The sequence below is a fragment of the Populus trichocarpa genome, chromosome 14, assembly GCF_000002775.5.
Source record: "Populus trichocarpa isolate Nisqually-1 chromosome 14, P.trichocarpa_v4.1, whole genome shotgun sequence".
Taxonomy (NCBI): domain Eukaryota; kingdom Viridiplantae; phylum Streptophyta; class Magnoliopsida; order Malpighiales; family Salicaceae; genus Populus; species Populus trichocarpa.
Window position 1 is genome coordinate 10238572 of NC_037298.2, and position 13929 is coordinate 10252500.

The 13929-nt window shown below is 36.6% G+C and overlaps 1 protein-coding gene and 1 long non-coding RNA gene across 2 annotated transcripts; one reads left to right on the top strand and one right to left on the bottom strand.

Moving 5' to 3' along the window:
• Positions 1–4369: 4369 nt before the first annotated feature.
• On the bottom strand, positions 4370–13669 carry LOC7468484 (kinesin-like protein KIN-12B). Its single transcript, XM_002321070.4, has 17 exons — positions 13150–13669; positions 12458–12595; positions 12277–12360; positions 12050–12175; positions 11901–11960; positions 11758–11811; positions 11584–11676; positions 10395–10490; positions 9953–10098; positions 8536–8685; positions 8307–8436; positions 7874–8228; positions 7008–7762; positions 6807–6905; positions 6573–6725; positions 5701–6501; positions 4370–4846 (listed from the first exon to the last, which is right to left on the bottom strand). Exons 1-17 carry the CDS (start codon positions 13462–13464, stop codon positions 4532–4534), a joined length of 3870 nt encoding a protein of 1289 aa, XP_002321106.4. The 5' UTR covers positions 13465–13669; the 3' UTR covers positions 4370–4531.
• Positions 6901–8298, top strand: LOC127904292 (uncharacterized). The gene is made up of 2 exons (XR_008057308.1): positions 6901–7057; positions 7169–8298. It is a non-coding gene; the product is annotated as an uncharacterized LOC127904292 (long non-coding RNA).
• Positions 13670–13929: the final 260 nt, after the last annotated feature.

Here is a 13929-nt window from a genome sequence, read left to right on the forward strand (position 1 = left end):
ACCACTACTAGATCGTTGGCTTGCGCTATACTATAGGTTGGATCAATTTAATATAACATAAAAAATACATCTAGGCATAACTAACTTTTTTCTAGTAGAAAAAAATTGTGTGGGAGTTGACCCGATCGACTTGACAGGTCTGAAAATAATTTGGACAACTGATAAAAATATAGTTTGACTAAAAAAATTTTAGACGACATCTTTTTTTTAAATATTGAGATGATAACGTATTGGATCAATCCGAGTTAACCTTTCAAGTATGTTATCCAAGACATGAGACCGTGATAACTCCAAATAAAAAAATTGAAACACATTATGAAGCTCAATTCTTAATAAATTCATTGTTGAATGATGAAATTAAGAAAAAATCAATCTAAAAAAAAAGACACAATAAAACGATCTAAATCTACCCGGATTAACTCATAAAGTCATGACCCGAATCATGAGACTAAAATGATTTCATATAAAATAAATCGAAACAAATGACAAAACTTAACATAACCAACCAAATGTTAAAAATGTTAAATGAAAAAACTGGAAAAAAAAAGTCAATTAAAAAAACAAAACAAAACTTGAGTTAAATGGGTTAACGTGTCAAACCCGTGATAAAGGTCATAAGATTGAGATAACCACAAAGAAAGTAAACCACAACAAATTATGAAATCCAATCTGCAACAAAGAGGTGTTGAGGGATGAAATTATGAGGGAAAACATAGAAAAAAAAAAGGAAAAAAAAACACTATTCACAGAATGGAATTGAAACATCTCGATTGAAATTTAGCTAAGAAATCTGGAATGGATCAAGATTTAGAGTGAGATGAAATTTGTTTTGGGTTGTTCTATTATTTAGAATAGTACGAAACTAGACGGAATGGTATAAAATTGACAACCTTGATTATAACAATATTATCATTAATAACATTAGTATGAAAAAAATTTATTAAGTTCAATATTATCATTAATAACATTAGTATGAAAAATTTTTATTAAGTTCAATACTTGTCAATATTATCATTTTTAAAATTGAAATTAGAATAAAACCGTAGTCTCAATCCCATATGCTCAATCCCATATGATCACATTGTCAGATGAACCCTAAGTAAGTGTATAAGATGTGTGAAAAGGGATGATGGTTATTCCAAATAAAACGAGAATATACTCAAACCCTGCTTTTCTCCCTTTTCGGCTACATTTTTTTTGTTTTTTTAATGGGAGAATTTGAGGAGCATCGAAAGCACAGGTTGGCAGGAGTGAAGTTCTGACTTGGCTGAGGAATGAAGAGTCAGACAGGGCTTTACAATCGCATCTACTTGATTTAATAATAATAATATATATATATATATATATATAAACTGGAAAAGGAAATCTTTATATGGATAAGTGGAAGAATTAAGTAGTGGAGTGCAGATGTAGATGTAGATAGAGGCCCCATGGAGGAGGATACACGCAACTTTGTAAGGCTGTCAATAAAATCAAATTTCCATACAGCAACAGAAAGTAATCTGCATTGTCATCCTTCTCTGGCAAACATGATCTTAACTGGTTCGAGCATTAATATGTTCATACTAGAGATTAAGATCGAATGCCAAGTTGAGTGTAGTTGATGAAGGCCATGCTTTTAAAACTAATGAATGATTTCTCAGGGCTGCACAAACCCATGTTTTTTACCAAAAAATAATTAGAGTTCGGGTCACTTTTCATCCAATCTACAACTTAAATCTTAGTTAGATCGACTCTCGAGTAGGGTTTTATAACTATGACGTATACAATAAATATGTTTTTCCTTGTCACTTAATAATAATTGAAAAACTTTCATCTAATCTATAACTCAAGTCTTAGACAAGATCGACTCTCGAATAGAATTTAATAACTATGACGTATAATTATATAATAGAGGTGTCTTCCATTGTCACTTAATCAATCATACTTGGGAAATTTCTATTCAATCTACAACTCAAATCTTGGACTCGATCGACTATCAAGTAGGATTTTATAAGTATGACGTATACAATAGAGTACCTTCCCTTGTCACTTAATCAAACCTGAGAGAATGGTGGAAAGCCATCAGAAACAGAATTATTAGACTAGGATGGCCTGTGTAGAGAAAACCAGCCTTAACATATAACAGGAGGGATAGTTGAGTTAACTAGGAGATCTTTTTTGGTTGATTGGTCAAATAAAAGACAGTAGCAAGGATCAACAAGAAAGATTGCAGAAATAAATGGTGCCAAGAAAGTAGCTGATATATGCCTGAATTTCCGGTATCAGATGGATAGCGACGTCCAAGCAAATCATGTGATGAAATCTCGCAGGACATTTTAACCAGATTGATGCCAAGTAGTGCGCTGGGCTGGATAGATAGAAAGCAATTGGATGCAGTGTTTTTCCCATTTATTCAAGTCAAATCATCTCCCTTCGACATCAAATTTCAAATGATTAATGCCAGAGATTGAAAGGTTTCTCTTTTCCACAAGCGAAACTTCAAGAGTAAGCAGAAAACGACACTTTCCTGCAAAACCAGATAGTTTGGTGAAATTGCATCCTTAGATTCCCTCGCTGTTGTGTAGCTTTTTATCATCATCTCATCGCTAGTAAAATTAGCTGTATAATTAACTAAAATAAGTGGTTACATGAACACCAGCACTTCAAATAATATTTAGGGTTGATATATAGTTAAAGAATTGTCACTTAATTGGTTTTTTTCCCCTCTCTCTCTCTCTGTATGTCTGTATTTTCTGATTTTCAACTAGTTTTTTTAATTGTTGTCGCAATATCTCATTAATAACGTTAATCATAAATACTATTTATGTTTGGTGATGGTGTTCATGTCAATCATTTAAGGGATACTTGGACACTTTATTGTGCAAAATAAAAAGGCCGGGCAACTAATTGAATAAAATTAAAATCAAATACTCAATTGTAAGAGTCATAAAAATTTAGGCACTCAAAATTACTTTACCCTTTTTCTTTAACTAGATAACAACACATTACTAGTGCATAAAGTATCAAGTCTCTACAGCACCTAAGATTGAGCTTTCACGGGTAAATCTTGTGATGTTTTCATGGAACATCATGCATGGAGCTTTTTCTTCTGAAAAGAAAATGATTTTCTTCGCTTAAGGATTGATATGATCTGACGCAAAAGTTGTGGGGCAAAGAAAAAAAAAAAAAAAAAGCCCTTCAAGCATCCCTATGGTTAGGAGAGATTGATGGAAGGTGTTTGTTTATGTGGGGTTATTATTAATGATCATCAGGGGGGGGTCCAATTACCAGGCTGTCAGTCATTCTCTCATGGGATTTTCATCCCTAATGTCTTCCTTTCGCTTTATGTCTCTTTCTTCAATCTAAAGAAGCACTTGGCTTTAACTTCGGTAGGTATAACCTTTGATGGAGGAGGAGGTGGTGGTGGTGGAGAACAGAAGCTATAATTTTGTTTCACCAAACATAACCGATCGACCCCCAATCTTCCGAACTACTTTATGCGAGCCTAAAAGGTTATAATATTCTAGCCTAGAACATGATTCATCTTTTCAGAGTCAATTTGACAAGGCTATAGAGGTCTGAAACTCAAGTTTGTTTTCCAAAGCAAAAACAAAAATGAGAGGGGTATAGAGGTTTGTTTCCAAGCAGTTCCAAAAGGGAAATTTCTCTTCGTTTCTTTAATGGTAAATTTTATCCAGACGTCACTTTCAGACCCACTTCCCCCTCCTCAGATTGTAATCCTATCTAATCCTGTAGCAATGCATGGATTCTGATGCTGCTTGTTCCATCCGTTCTGGTTTAGAAATGGACCACGAGTATGGATAGTTCATGTCAGAGAAGACAAGGCCACAAGCTTCTTGTTTTTTTATGGTCTCCATGATATGATAGACTCCTCCCTCCAGTACCATGAAGGCTGCCTAAGTATGGAAGTAATGGTGGACTTGTCTGTCTGCTTTTGCCTTTCGTATACTCAAAGGGACAATGGACATACTTCTCTGATCCAGTTAAAGATTGCCTCCTATCCTCTTGACATCCAAACCAAAAAAATAAATGATCTAAAAAGCTTGACTACATCATTATAGTTAGTTTCTTCAGATCTTTGTATAGGCCTACTGTCCCTGCAGCAGGGGTCCACCATGTCCAGAACATCCGAAACTCCCATTTGAATACAAAATAAAAGTCTCCTTCCTTTCTTCCTTTCCTACGGCGTGTGTCCATGCGACTCTTACGCCTTGACATCGGTCTGTGTTGACTATATACATGCCTAAGTCATCATTATGGATGCCGGTTCTAGAAGGGATTTAGTTTCGATGAGCTAAAACGAGTCCTGGGAGGATCCTTACTGTATATTATGTGCCTATGTATGAATAAGAAATGCGTGGAGGTGTGAATAAAAAGAATATATTCATTCAACTCTTATGAACTGCGAGGATCCGAATGGAATACAAGGCCCAGTATGAGAGCCGAGAGGTTGGCCCTCACAAATGGCAAAAACTAGCAGTACAAGTTTGGCTATATATCACATAACAGTTAGTAATACGTACACTTTTTATATGTTGCATCGATCATAACCGGAAAACCATGATGAGGGTTCTGCGAGTTTTGACAATTCACCATCTTTGGCTTTATAAAATGGCTCAAACTCCTCTCTCCATTGCTGATCGCCTTCGCCAAGAGGCTCACCTGCATCATACTTGGGCATATTACAATCATCATTGTGAGCAGGTCGTATTGCTTCTTTGGGCAAACGAGACTCTGCCACTAGCTCCTTTAGAGAACTGATCTCGTTTTCATGTTTTCTCTTCAGCTTATTAATCTGTTTATTTGCCTTTACAGCTTCTTGCTCTGCCTCCATAGCTCGCCTCTGCCAAGAATTTTCAAGTTGAATAATGGTTAGTTCCATAATCGAAGTTCATGATTCAAGGTGGAAACTGGATTCTGGAAAAAAAATGAAGTTCTGAATGGTACATGCAAACGATAGAGCACGAGACAAGGCACATAATTCGGCATTTTATCTAGAACTTGTTCGCAGTGCTGAGCAGCATTAATCAAGTATACAAGTTTTCCCAACAGGAGGTGGTTTTGAAGCTTCATTTAGCTGAACAGCACGCACAGGTGTTGAAAAGCCAAATATTGTTGAATTTGCAGGGGCTAAAACAGATTTCCCGAGTTCAAAATTATGCAACAATTCAAAATGTTGAAGAGACAATGATACGAGTTTGGCATTCATGCTCGAAAAGAAAACCTAGATCAAGTATTGAAGTAAAAGGAACAATTAGCAACTTGAGTAGGCAAAATGAAGAACTAATGTAGCTTACTGCTCACCCTATTTAGTTCGTTTAGAGCTAGAGCACAATCATCAGTTAAAAGTGCAATAGGTTTATGAGCATCATTTATGGTGTTAAAGGCATAACGAGTGTGAAAGTTCCTTTTATCAGCATGGAATCAAGGTGGATAAAAACAATTTGATTTTTTACCATTTAGCCAAAAAAAAAAAAAGTAATTGGAATGACATGACTATGTCAGTCAGGCACAATAAACCCAGAAAAGGTGATATGACTACTTGTAGCATCTTCTAAACCTTCCTTTACTTGTTTCCGTAAGCACGTGAAGTGAGACTTTCAGACTAGAGGATGTATCGCCCAGGGAATGATAAAGAAAAATGATCTTAACAAAGAATACTAGAGTATCAAAATGTGGGACTGATTTGGCACTGACCTCAGCAACAACAACAGCTTCTTCTGCTTCTTTCAACCTCACCAGCAATTCACCTGCAGCTTGTACAGCTTCAGCAGTATCCCTCAGTTGAGCCTGAAGTCCCCTGCTTTCATCTCTAAAATATCGCCTCTCCTTTTCTCTTTCAGCTTTCAATGCAGAAATTTCGGCAGCAAGTGCATTTATGAACTTGGATTCGGCACCCCTAACTCCAGCTTTAGAAGCTGCTTTCTTGACATCATTTATTCCTTCTTGAATCTGCCTGTGCCTTGCAAGTAATTGAATATGTTTTTCCTCAAGATCTGCGTACTGTTCAAGCATGCGTGCATGTCCCTCCATGGCCATTTGCATTGCTTCATTCAGCTCTTCTGCACATTTCTTCTCTGTATCTAATTCCTGCTTCAATTTCTCATTTAGTGCTCTGTTAGCATCAAGTTCAGTTCTCAATTCTTCAGCAAGCGAAATCCACTTGCTCTCAGCCTCCATCCAGCGCGTTCTCTCCATTTCAAGTTTCTCATCGGGACTCTCCTCAGTTGATTCCTGGATTGTATTAAGAGGGGGAGCCAAACTGGGCTCACATGTATAGGTCAATTTCAGAAGTGAATTTCTTTTTAGAGCAGATGGGGAAGAAGAGTCTATATAGTACTGTAACTGGCTTCTTAAATCTTGAATCTCTTCCAACAAGACTTCCTTTTCACCCAAATCATAGAAGTTTCGATAATGTTCTAGCTCATCCTGAACTCTTTTCAGCTCAATATTTGTCCTTGAAACTTCAGGGTGGTTCTCATATTTCTCTTTCAAAAGCTGTCAATAAAAAATTATAAATATCTAAAAACTAATGAGTATATTTTAAAATCTGAGTAAAACAGCCATACCTCATGCTCATGCATGAGTGCTGCCAACTCTTCCTCCATGAAATCCTTAGAAGGTAAAACACCATCCATAAGGCTCTCAAGCCGAAGAATTTTATCTTCCCTTGTCTGCCCTATTATGGCATTGCACTCTCTCTCATGCTTGTATTGCTTAACCTGTAAACAATGGCCAAGAAATCATTTCAGCAGTTAAAGAAAATAATGACTACATTGCTGTTGTCCAAAGTCACTACCTACCAGACGGTTGAGCTGCGTTATCTCAGAAGCTTGTTTGGCACAAAACTCTTCCAGGGCCATTTCTCTCCTGATTGCTCCTGCCAAAACCTTCTCCACTGCCTGTTTGTTGAAGAAACAATAAAATGTTATCCAGCCCGTTCACAAAAATAGGGAAGCATGATCATTAAAACCAAAACATCAAGATGAAGCCATCAAACGTACCTTCGGAACTTGCTTTTTGGGTTTCTCATTGGACTCCGAGCCATCAACAGGTACTAACTGCAGATTGCTATCATCTGCATCTTTCACCTCTAGTTGTGTTTTAGTTTTGCAATTTGCACACAACAATACTGTTTCTGATATCTCATAATCTTGAGGAAAAGTTTGCACGCCCACATCAACTTTGTCAACAAGCAGAATCGGCTTAGATTCTTCAGGCTTATAGGAAAATCTGAAGGAAGATCGCCTCAATACAGAACTCCTGCAATGACTATCAATAATTTCCATGCCACGATGAAGGCTGGCCGCTAAATGTTCAGTTGATGCAAGGAAACTCTTACTGGTTTGAGGAATTAGAGCAGTTGAAGGTTCGGATTTTGCAGAGGATATACGGTTCTCTGGTCCTGACTTGCTTTCATCCTTGGAATCTTTCTGGGAAGCAGTTAACATTGATGAAGTCCGCAAACTTTTCCTGCTGATGTTGAGTCTAGGCGAAACACTTGGAGTTGGAGATTTAAGAACAGGGGACACTTCAGAAGGAACTATACTGAGGCTTGAAGGAGACACACAATTCCCTGTCTCTTTTTGAGAACCATTTGGTTCGTCTGTGGTGGAAATGCTAGTGGAAAATCCACTTTGGGAACCAGAAGTGCAGGAGGACCTGACCTCCACCATTTTGTTTGGTGATTCTTCTGTTATCAATTTACTGACGGAGGACCTAAGAGTCCCTTTCTCCTCAGCTGGCTCCTCGCAAGATTCTGCATCGGGTGTGTCAACAAGTAAATCGGACTGGACTTTCTAGTATTTGTAAGACTGTTCATGTAAATCCATAAAATCACGACAAATATTAGCATTAATGTTGGAAAAACCTGACGTGTTGTTTCTAGCAGGTTCAGCACAACCCGATATCAGAATCTCATGCTTTTCAGCTTGTTCAGGTATTGTTTCTTCCATGTCGACATCTGAATCCTCAGTACCTTGGTCTATGATAGATCTGCCTTCATCAACATAATTTTGATATGTTGCACCTGCTGGTCCCAGACCTACTTGAATGCAGAGCTTTTCAACAGCTCCCTCGTCAATTTCCATCATCTCATCACCATCTTCATCTACTTGAGGTAATCGAGGAAGTGGATGGATAAGGCTTTTCAATATATTCAAACTTTTACGGGGATCCCAACCTGTTGGATTGTTGCTATTTGCTTTCACCCGGTGCAATTCATCCTGTTGCATTCATCCAGAGTCATGTATGTGCAACTATTGATGACACAAAAAAATTAATAATTGAAAATAAGAGTCTACCCTTAGCTGCCGTATTACTTCTCGCAAGTGATTCACATCATCCTCCATCTCCTCATTAACAACAGCCTTGTTCTTGACTGCCTTAGCCCGCTGTGCAAATCGCAATGTGCTAAAAGTTTCACTCTTACAACTGCATTGTTGATTCACAAGAACTTCCATTATGAGAGAGAGAGAGAGAGAGAGAGAGAGAGAGAGGGTGCTTCAAGACAGCAGTGTTTGCATTGTTTACCTTTGTGCTGGAGAAATAGCACACACCATAGCTAGTTTGGCATTTCCACCAAGTGATTCTTGCAATAAAAACGTTAACCTGGAGTCTCGATAAGGTATATGCCTTTGCTTTCCTGTCTGAGAAACCTCAGCAAGAATGTTTATCAAGTTCCTGCAAATACAATAATTGGTCACAATTAAAGGGAAATGTCTCTTGATGCATGGTTAGATGAACATGTTCATTAGAAATTGCACCTATTAAGAAGCTCAAACTCATTTTCTGATGACCATTGAAAACACATCATAGAACAGATTGACAGAACAAAATGCAATCAGGAATTTTATCATTTAGCTGGAATCCCAAAAGCAGCCAAATAGATTATTCCCTAATCATATGTATTTGATGATTCTGATATGTATACTGCATTTTGCTCTTAACTTCTACCCCCAGACCATCCTACATAATTCTTTTAAGCACTCTACAAACTACCGGTCTTGTTTCTACACTGCACTTCTTCGTTTTTTTTTTTTTTTTATCAACAAAGAAAATCCAGGCTGAGCTTTAGACATAGCAAATTTTCATTAACATTAATTTCTCAAAAAAAAAAAAGGTGTACAGTTAGAGAGAAGACTGCTAGCTAATGCTAACTATTTTCAACCCAATTTGGATGGCATTTTTCACTCTGTCAATTTGATTGTATATTTTAAAACCAGCAGTTTAGTTATGGATTTGCTACAAATAGATTATCAAAATTTCAGAATTTCTAAAAATCATAAAACTGGGCAGGACAGACTCCAAACCAAATCAAATGAGATCTCCTTTCTTTTAGTGATTTACTTAATCCTCGCATAGATTTGACCTGGTTCTTTTGTATTTAGAGAAAAAATCATAATAATTAATTTGGATGGTCCACAGTTTAGAGCACGGGCATTACAATCAGCTTGTCCTTGCATTGATAAGTCTTTTCTTTGAAAGTTTGAACATAACAATAAGCTAGCAGTTCCTTTATTAAGTTTGTTCTTTATCATGAACCAAAACCTTTTTCATATGTGTGTATAAAATTTCCCATCTGATCTATGTATCTGCTTCAGATAGTAGCATAACAACATCCATGAGCAACAATTCTTTATAAAGAGTTTTTCTTTTTAATTTGTAGGTGAACTAACTTCGGACAACTGTTCAGAGGCAGTTTATACTAATATCTTTACAAGTCACAATTGTAGTACTAAATTAAAAGCTCAAACAAGTGCCAGATTATTGTATGTTTTGCTGTTCTGGGAAACTCAATATCATATATGCTGTAGTATCAAACTTGAAAAAAAAATCAGAAGATTTTTTGTTGGACAACAATATTATTTTTTTGAGGTACAACTGATTTTACAGCAACTTGAAACTCAGCACAAAAAAAAGCAGTAAATGAGATAAGATATGACCATACCCAAGCTGTGAGAGAGATCGGTTAATATTCCCTGCTTCCTTCAACCGATCCCCGGCGGCTCCAGTTAACTTCTGTCTCTCTGATCCAGCAAGATCAACAAGATTTATTCTACTTGTTTTCAAGCTGTTCATTCCACCTGCCATGCTCTATAAGATAATAGTTTAGTTTGTTTAGAATCCCTCCAGCAGAAATGCAAGACAAAATCAACAAAGAAGAAGCATGTTCATGAACCAAATATTACCAAACTTCACAATATACGAACATTCTTCGCAGGCAAATATATTTTGGAGGAAAATAGAGTTTGAGTCACACCAAGAGACTCAGAATCTTCTACCAGAAAGGGAAAACACCAATAAAAGGAATAAAAACCTGACAACATACTTCATTCAATAGGATGAAGAATAAATAGCATTGATGCATTTATGAGTAGTGAAAGTCTTACCTTGCACCGGGATTCAACAACACAAGTGAAAACACTATGTGAACGGGAACTCTCTGTATTTATACTGGTTGCACCAGTCCTCCTGTTGGACAGTCCCTGCAGAATTTATTTAGCAGCCATAAACATAACGCTTGGCTTCATTTTGAAAAAAAATAGAATTTCAAACTAGGAAAAAGACTTCAACAAGAACATGAAGTAATTCCTCCTTAAATATAAGACTGAAAGCAGTGATGAAGGTAAATAACAAACAGAGACTGCAGTAAGAGTGTTTCTGTGCATGTCTTCAAGGGATCAAAAAACAAAAACTTAATAGTAGATATTGACAACTAGTCTTACATTGTGCACTGTAAGAACAATGCCATCAACAATTTATCTCCAAATCCCTTTTAAGAATGATAAAGCAAACCCACATTCATTTCTTAATAAAAACATTTTTTTACTGAAATTCAACTATTTTTCCAAATTCATTACTTCCTTGTTAATTCTTTCTCCTCAAAAGCAGACTTCCCTGCATAAGATGGCAGTAAAAATGCAACAACATTCAAAAAACTTCTAAAGCCCCATGCACTTAAGATTTTGAAATTACCTGTTATAACCTATGGATTTCAGCCATTTTTCCTTTTCTGTTTTCACTCCAGGATGTAATTAGAAGTGAAGATGATTTTCATCCTCCTAGAAAGAGTTGAAAAATTGAACCAGGTCTGGGACATTAAAACCACCAAGGTCTGTAATTGAATCATTCTCTTCCTTATTTATGCTCTAGAACAAAAGGGACACAAGGGTTGTTCTTGCTCTAGCCGTGTGTTTACAGTGAGGAGATCAACAAAATTCATAAGAGATCCTTGCTAGTCAAGAAACTATCTAAAGAGAAAAAAAAATAGTGGAAAAAATATCAGCGGAAAGACTCCCAAACTTTACAGTCTAAACTGACAACAAATCTTCACTTTGCTACTGTATAAAATGAAGTCAACCTCAACATTTTTTTTCCATGGGAGCCTTAAAACTTGTCTCTGGGAACTATTATGCCACAATCAATATTTGTGAACTTCATATCAATTTGTGTAAGAGCAGTGCTTATAACAGCATGTTTATCTCAGTACAACATGTAAAGTAGTCTAAACAACATGTTTAATATTATACTTCACGAACATTCATATTTCTTCATAGCAGAAGGAAATTGAAATTAAACCTTTATCAGGAGCTGAGTCACATCTTTCATCGTAAATACAAACTCCTCTTTGAGATTTTCAACATAAACACCAGTTTGCATGTCTTCTCTTATCTGGAAAAGAAAAGAGACCGACTAAGAAAACCATTTTTTATTTATTAAGGGCAGATTAAGATTCAAAATTTTCCTGTTTACCTGGAGGTTTCTTTGACTTGGATCCAGCAAATCTGTTATTTGTTCATTATAGATCTGCAAAAATTAGTTGAATAATCAACTGGTGTAAAATACAAGGCTAAACAAGCCAAGTGTACCAAAAGAAGCATTTAGAATTACTTAACCTCAAGAAAAGAACAGCGACACTGATACTTAAGTTGTTTGTCAGTGTGCTTAATTTGCTCCTGCGAAGGAAAAAAGAGCACTGACAGTGATAATCTTCAACACAAGACAATCTTCAATCAGCTTGAAAATGAAAAGAATAAGTCTTCACCTCACTTATACGGTCAAAGAGTCGCTGTAAGACTCGGGGGGTCAAACCTTGTTGATCACTCGATAAAGTTTCATCCGACAACACATTGGCTGGGCCCCACATTGTGTATGTCTTTCCACTCCCAGTCTGAGCAATACAGTTTCAAGAGTAGAAAGAAGAGCTGGGAACATCATCTTATGCAATATAAAAGAAAAGGCGGGAACTAACAGTACTAATTGGGAAGTTACCTGTCCATAGGCGAATACAGAACTGTTAAACCCAGCAAGACAATTCTCCACAAGAGGGGCTCCTACAAGTTGGAACAGGTCTAGCTGTGGAAAACAAAATCCAAGAAAACTTAAATGAGTATTTGATGACAGTGATCATCAATTAGTACACTGCAAAGGAACACATAGATAGAGATCATACCTGGGTGGCCCCCGTATCTGCCACTGAGTCAAAAGTGAAGGTCTGTCCATTGATTGACAAAGAATTATTAGATAGTTTCTGAACTATTGTCTCTCCTTCCTCCTCGTCCTTTTTTAAAGGCCGCATTCGTACCACTACCTGAGACATTTTTAATATTGTAACACTAAGCTACCGAAAACTGTTTAAATCTCAAATTCAACATGTAACCCAAGAAAATGAAAAGAATAAAGTGTGGTGATCCTAATGCAAATATTCTTACTCTTCCTTTGGCTAATAACAGATTATACTACAGAAATTCCAGTCCAATCCGTTCCATTGTACGATTTGGAAGCGAATTGAAGCCGTTTCTCATCAGCCAAAATTTTGAAAATAAGTGAAATCAAACTTAAATCAAGTTTTTAACAATAAAACACTCAGATTTATAATCATAGATACCTTAAGAACACAATAAAAAAATAGAGAGCTAAAATTCTATTTAGTGGAATCAAGTAAAGTATTGTTTATAAAAAAATTAAATAAAATTAACAGAAACAAAAAAAAAAATTCTATTCAGTTTCAGTTTCCAAACAGATATGTATAGAAACCTAAAATCTAAAAATAGTAATTAATTCAACTGAAACCAAAATTTTCTCAGTAACCAAACCAGAAACAAAAACCTAGGCGGTATTATTTATTTAGTAATAATAAATTACCTTGACGCCAGAATCGGAGAGCGAATTCTCCGGGAAAGCCTCGATACTAAGCTTGCGCTTGAGAGGATTTGAAGACGGAGGGCGCGGAGGCAAGGGACTCTTCAACTTGGCGGAGGCAGTAGACGGCGAAGGCTTTAGATCGGAAGTAGTAGAGTTCGGATCCAGAGGCGGAGCGTTCTCTTTAGAAGATTTGGCCCTCCGCGAAGGCGATTGCGAGGGTTTCGTCTTGTGAGAGCTAGGGTTTGGTGACTGCTCATTGTGTGTTGTTGCTGCTTCTCTCAAGACCGGGTTTTTAGGTAGCATAAAGTGCTTCATTACTAAATTTCTAGAGAGAGAGAGAGAGTTAGTGAGTTCCGGTTTGGGCAGAGTAGCGAGAGAGGAGGAAGAGAGACAAGAAGGGAGAGGGAGAAATGTAGCCGTTAGAGTAGTAGTTCGAATTTCTTTTTTTCTGGTTTCTTAAGAGAGGGAGGGGATGATTTTTGAATTTTGTTGGATCCAGAGCGTTGAAGGGGTGGGGATCCTAGGCACATATGACTAGCCTATTATCAACTATTTGTACGGTGCAGATGGTGGCCCAGTAACTTGATTCGTTTTTATGGATCCATGTCGAGATTTTGCATTTCATAGACGGATCAGTGTCTATGTTATCGAGAATAATATCTAAAAGAATTTATTAATTTTTTTAAAATATATTGGGTCAATATAAATGCTGTTCTTTTAAAATCATTCTAATAAAAATTTAATTTTGATTAACATATAAGCTACCTTAAAAATACCCTT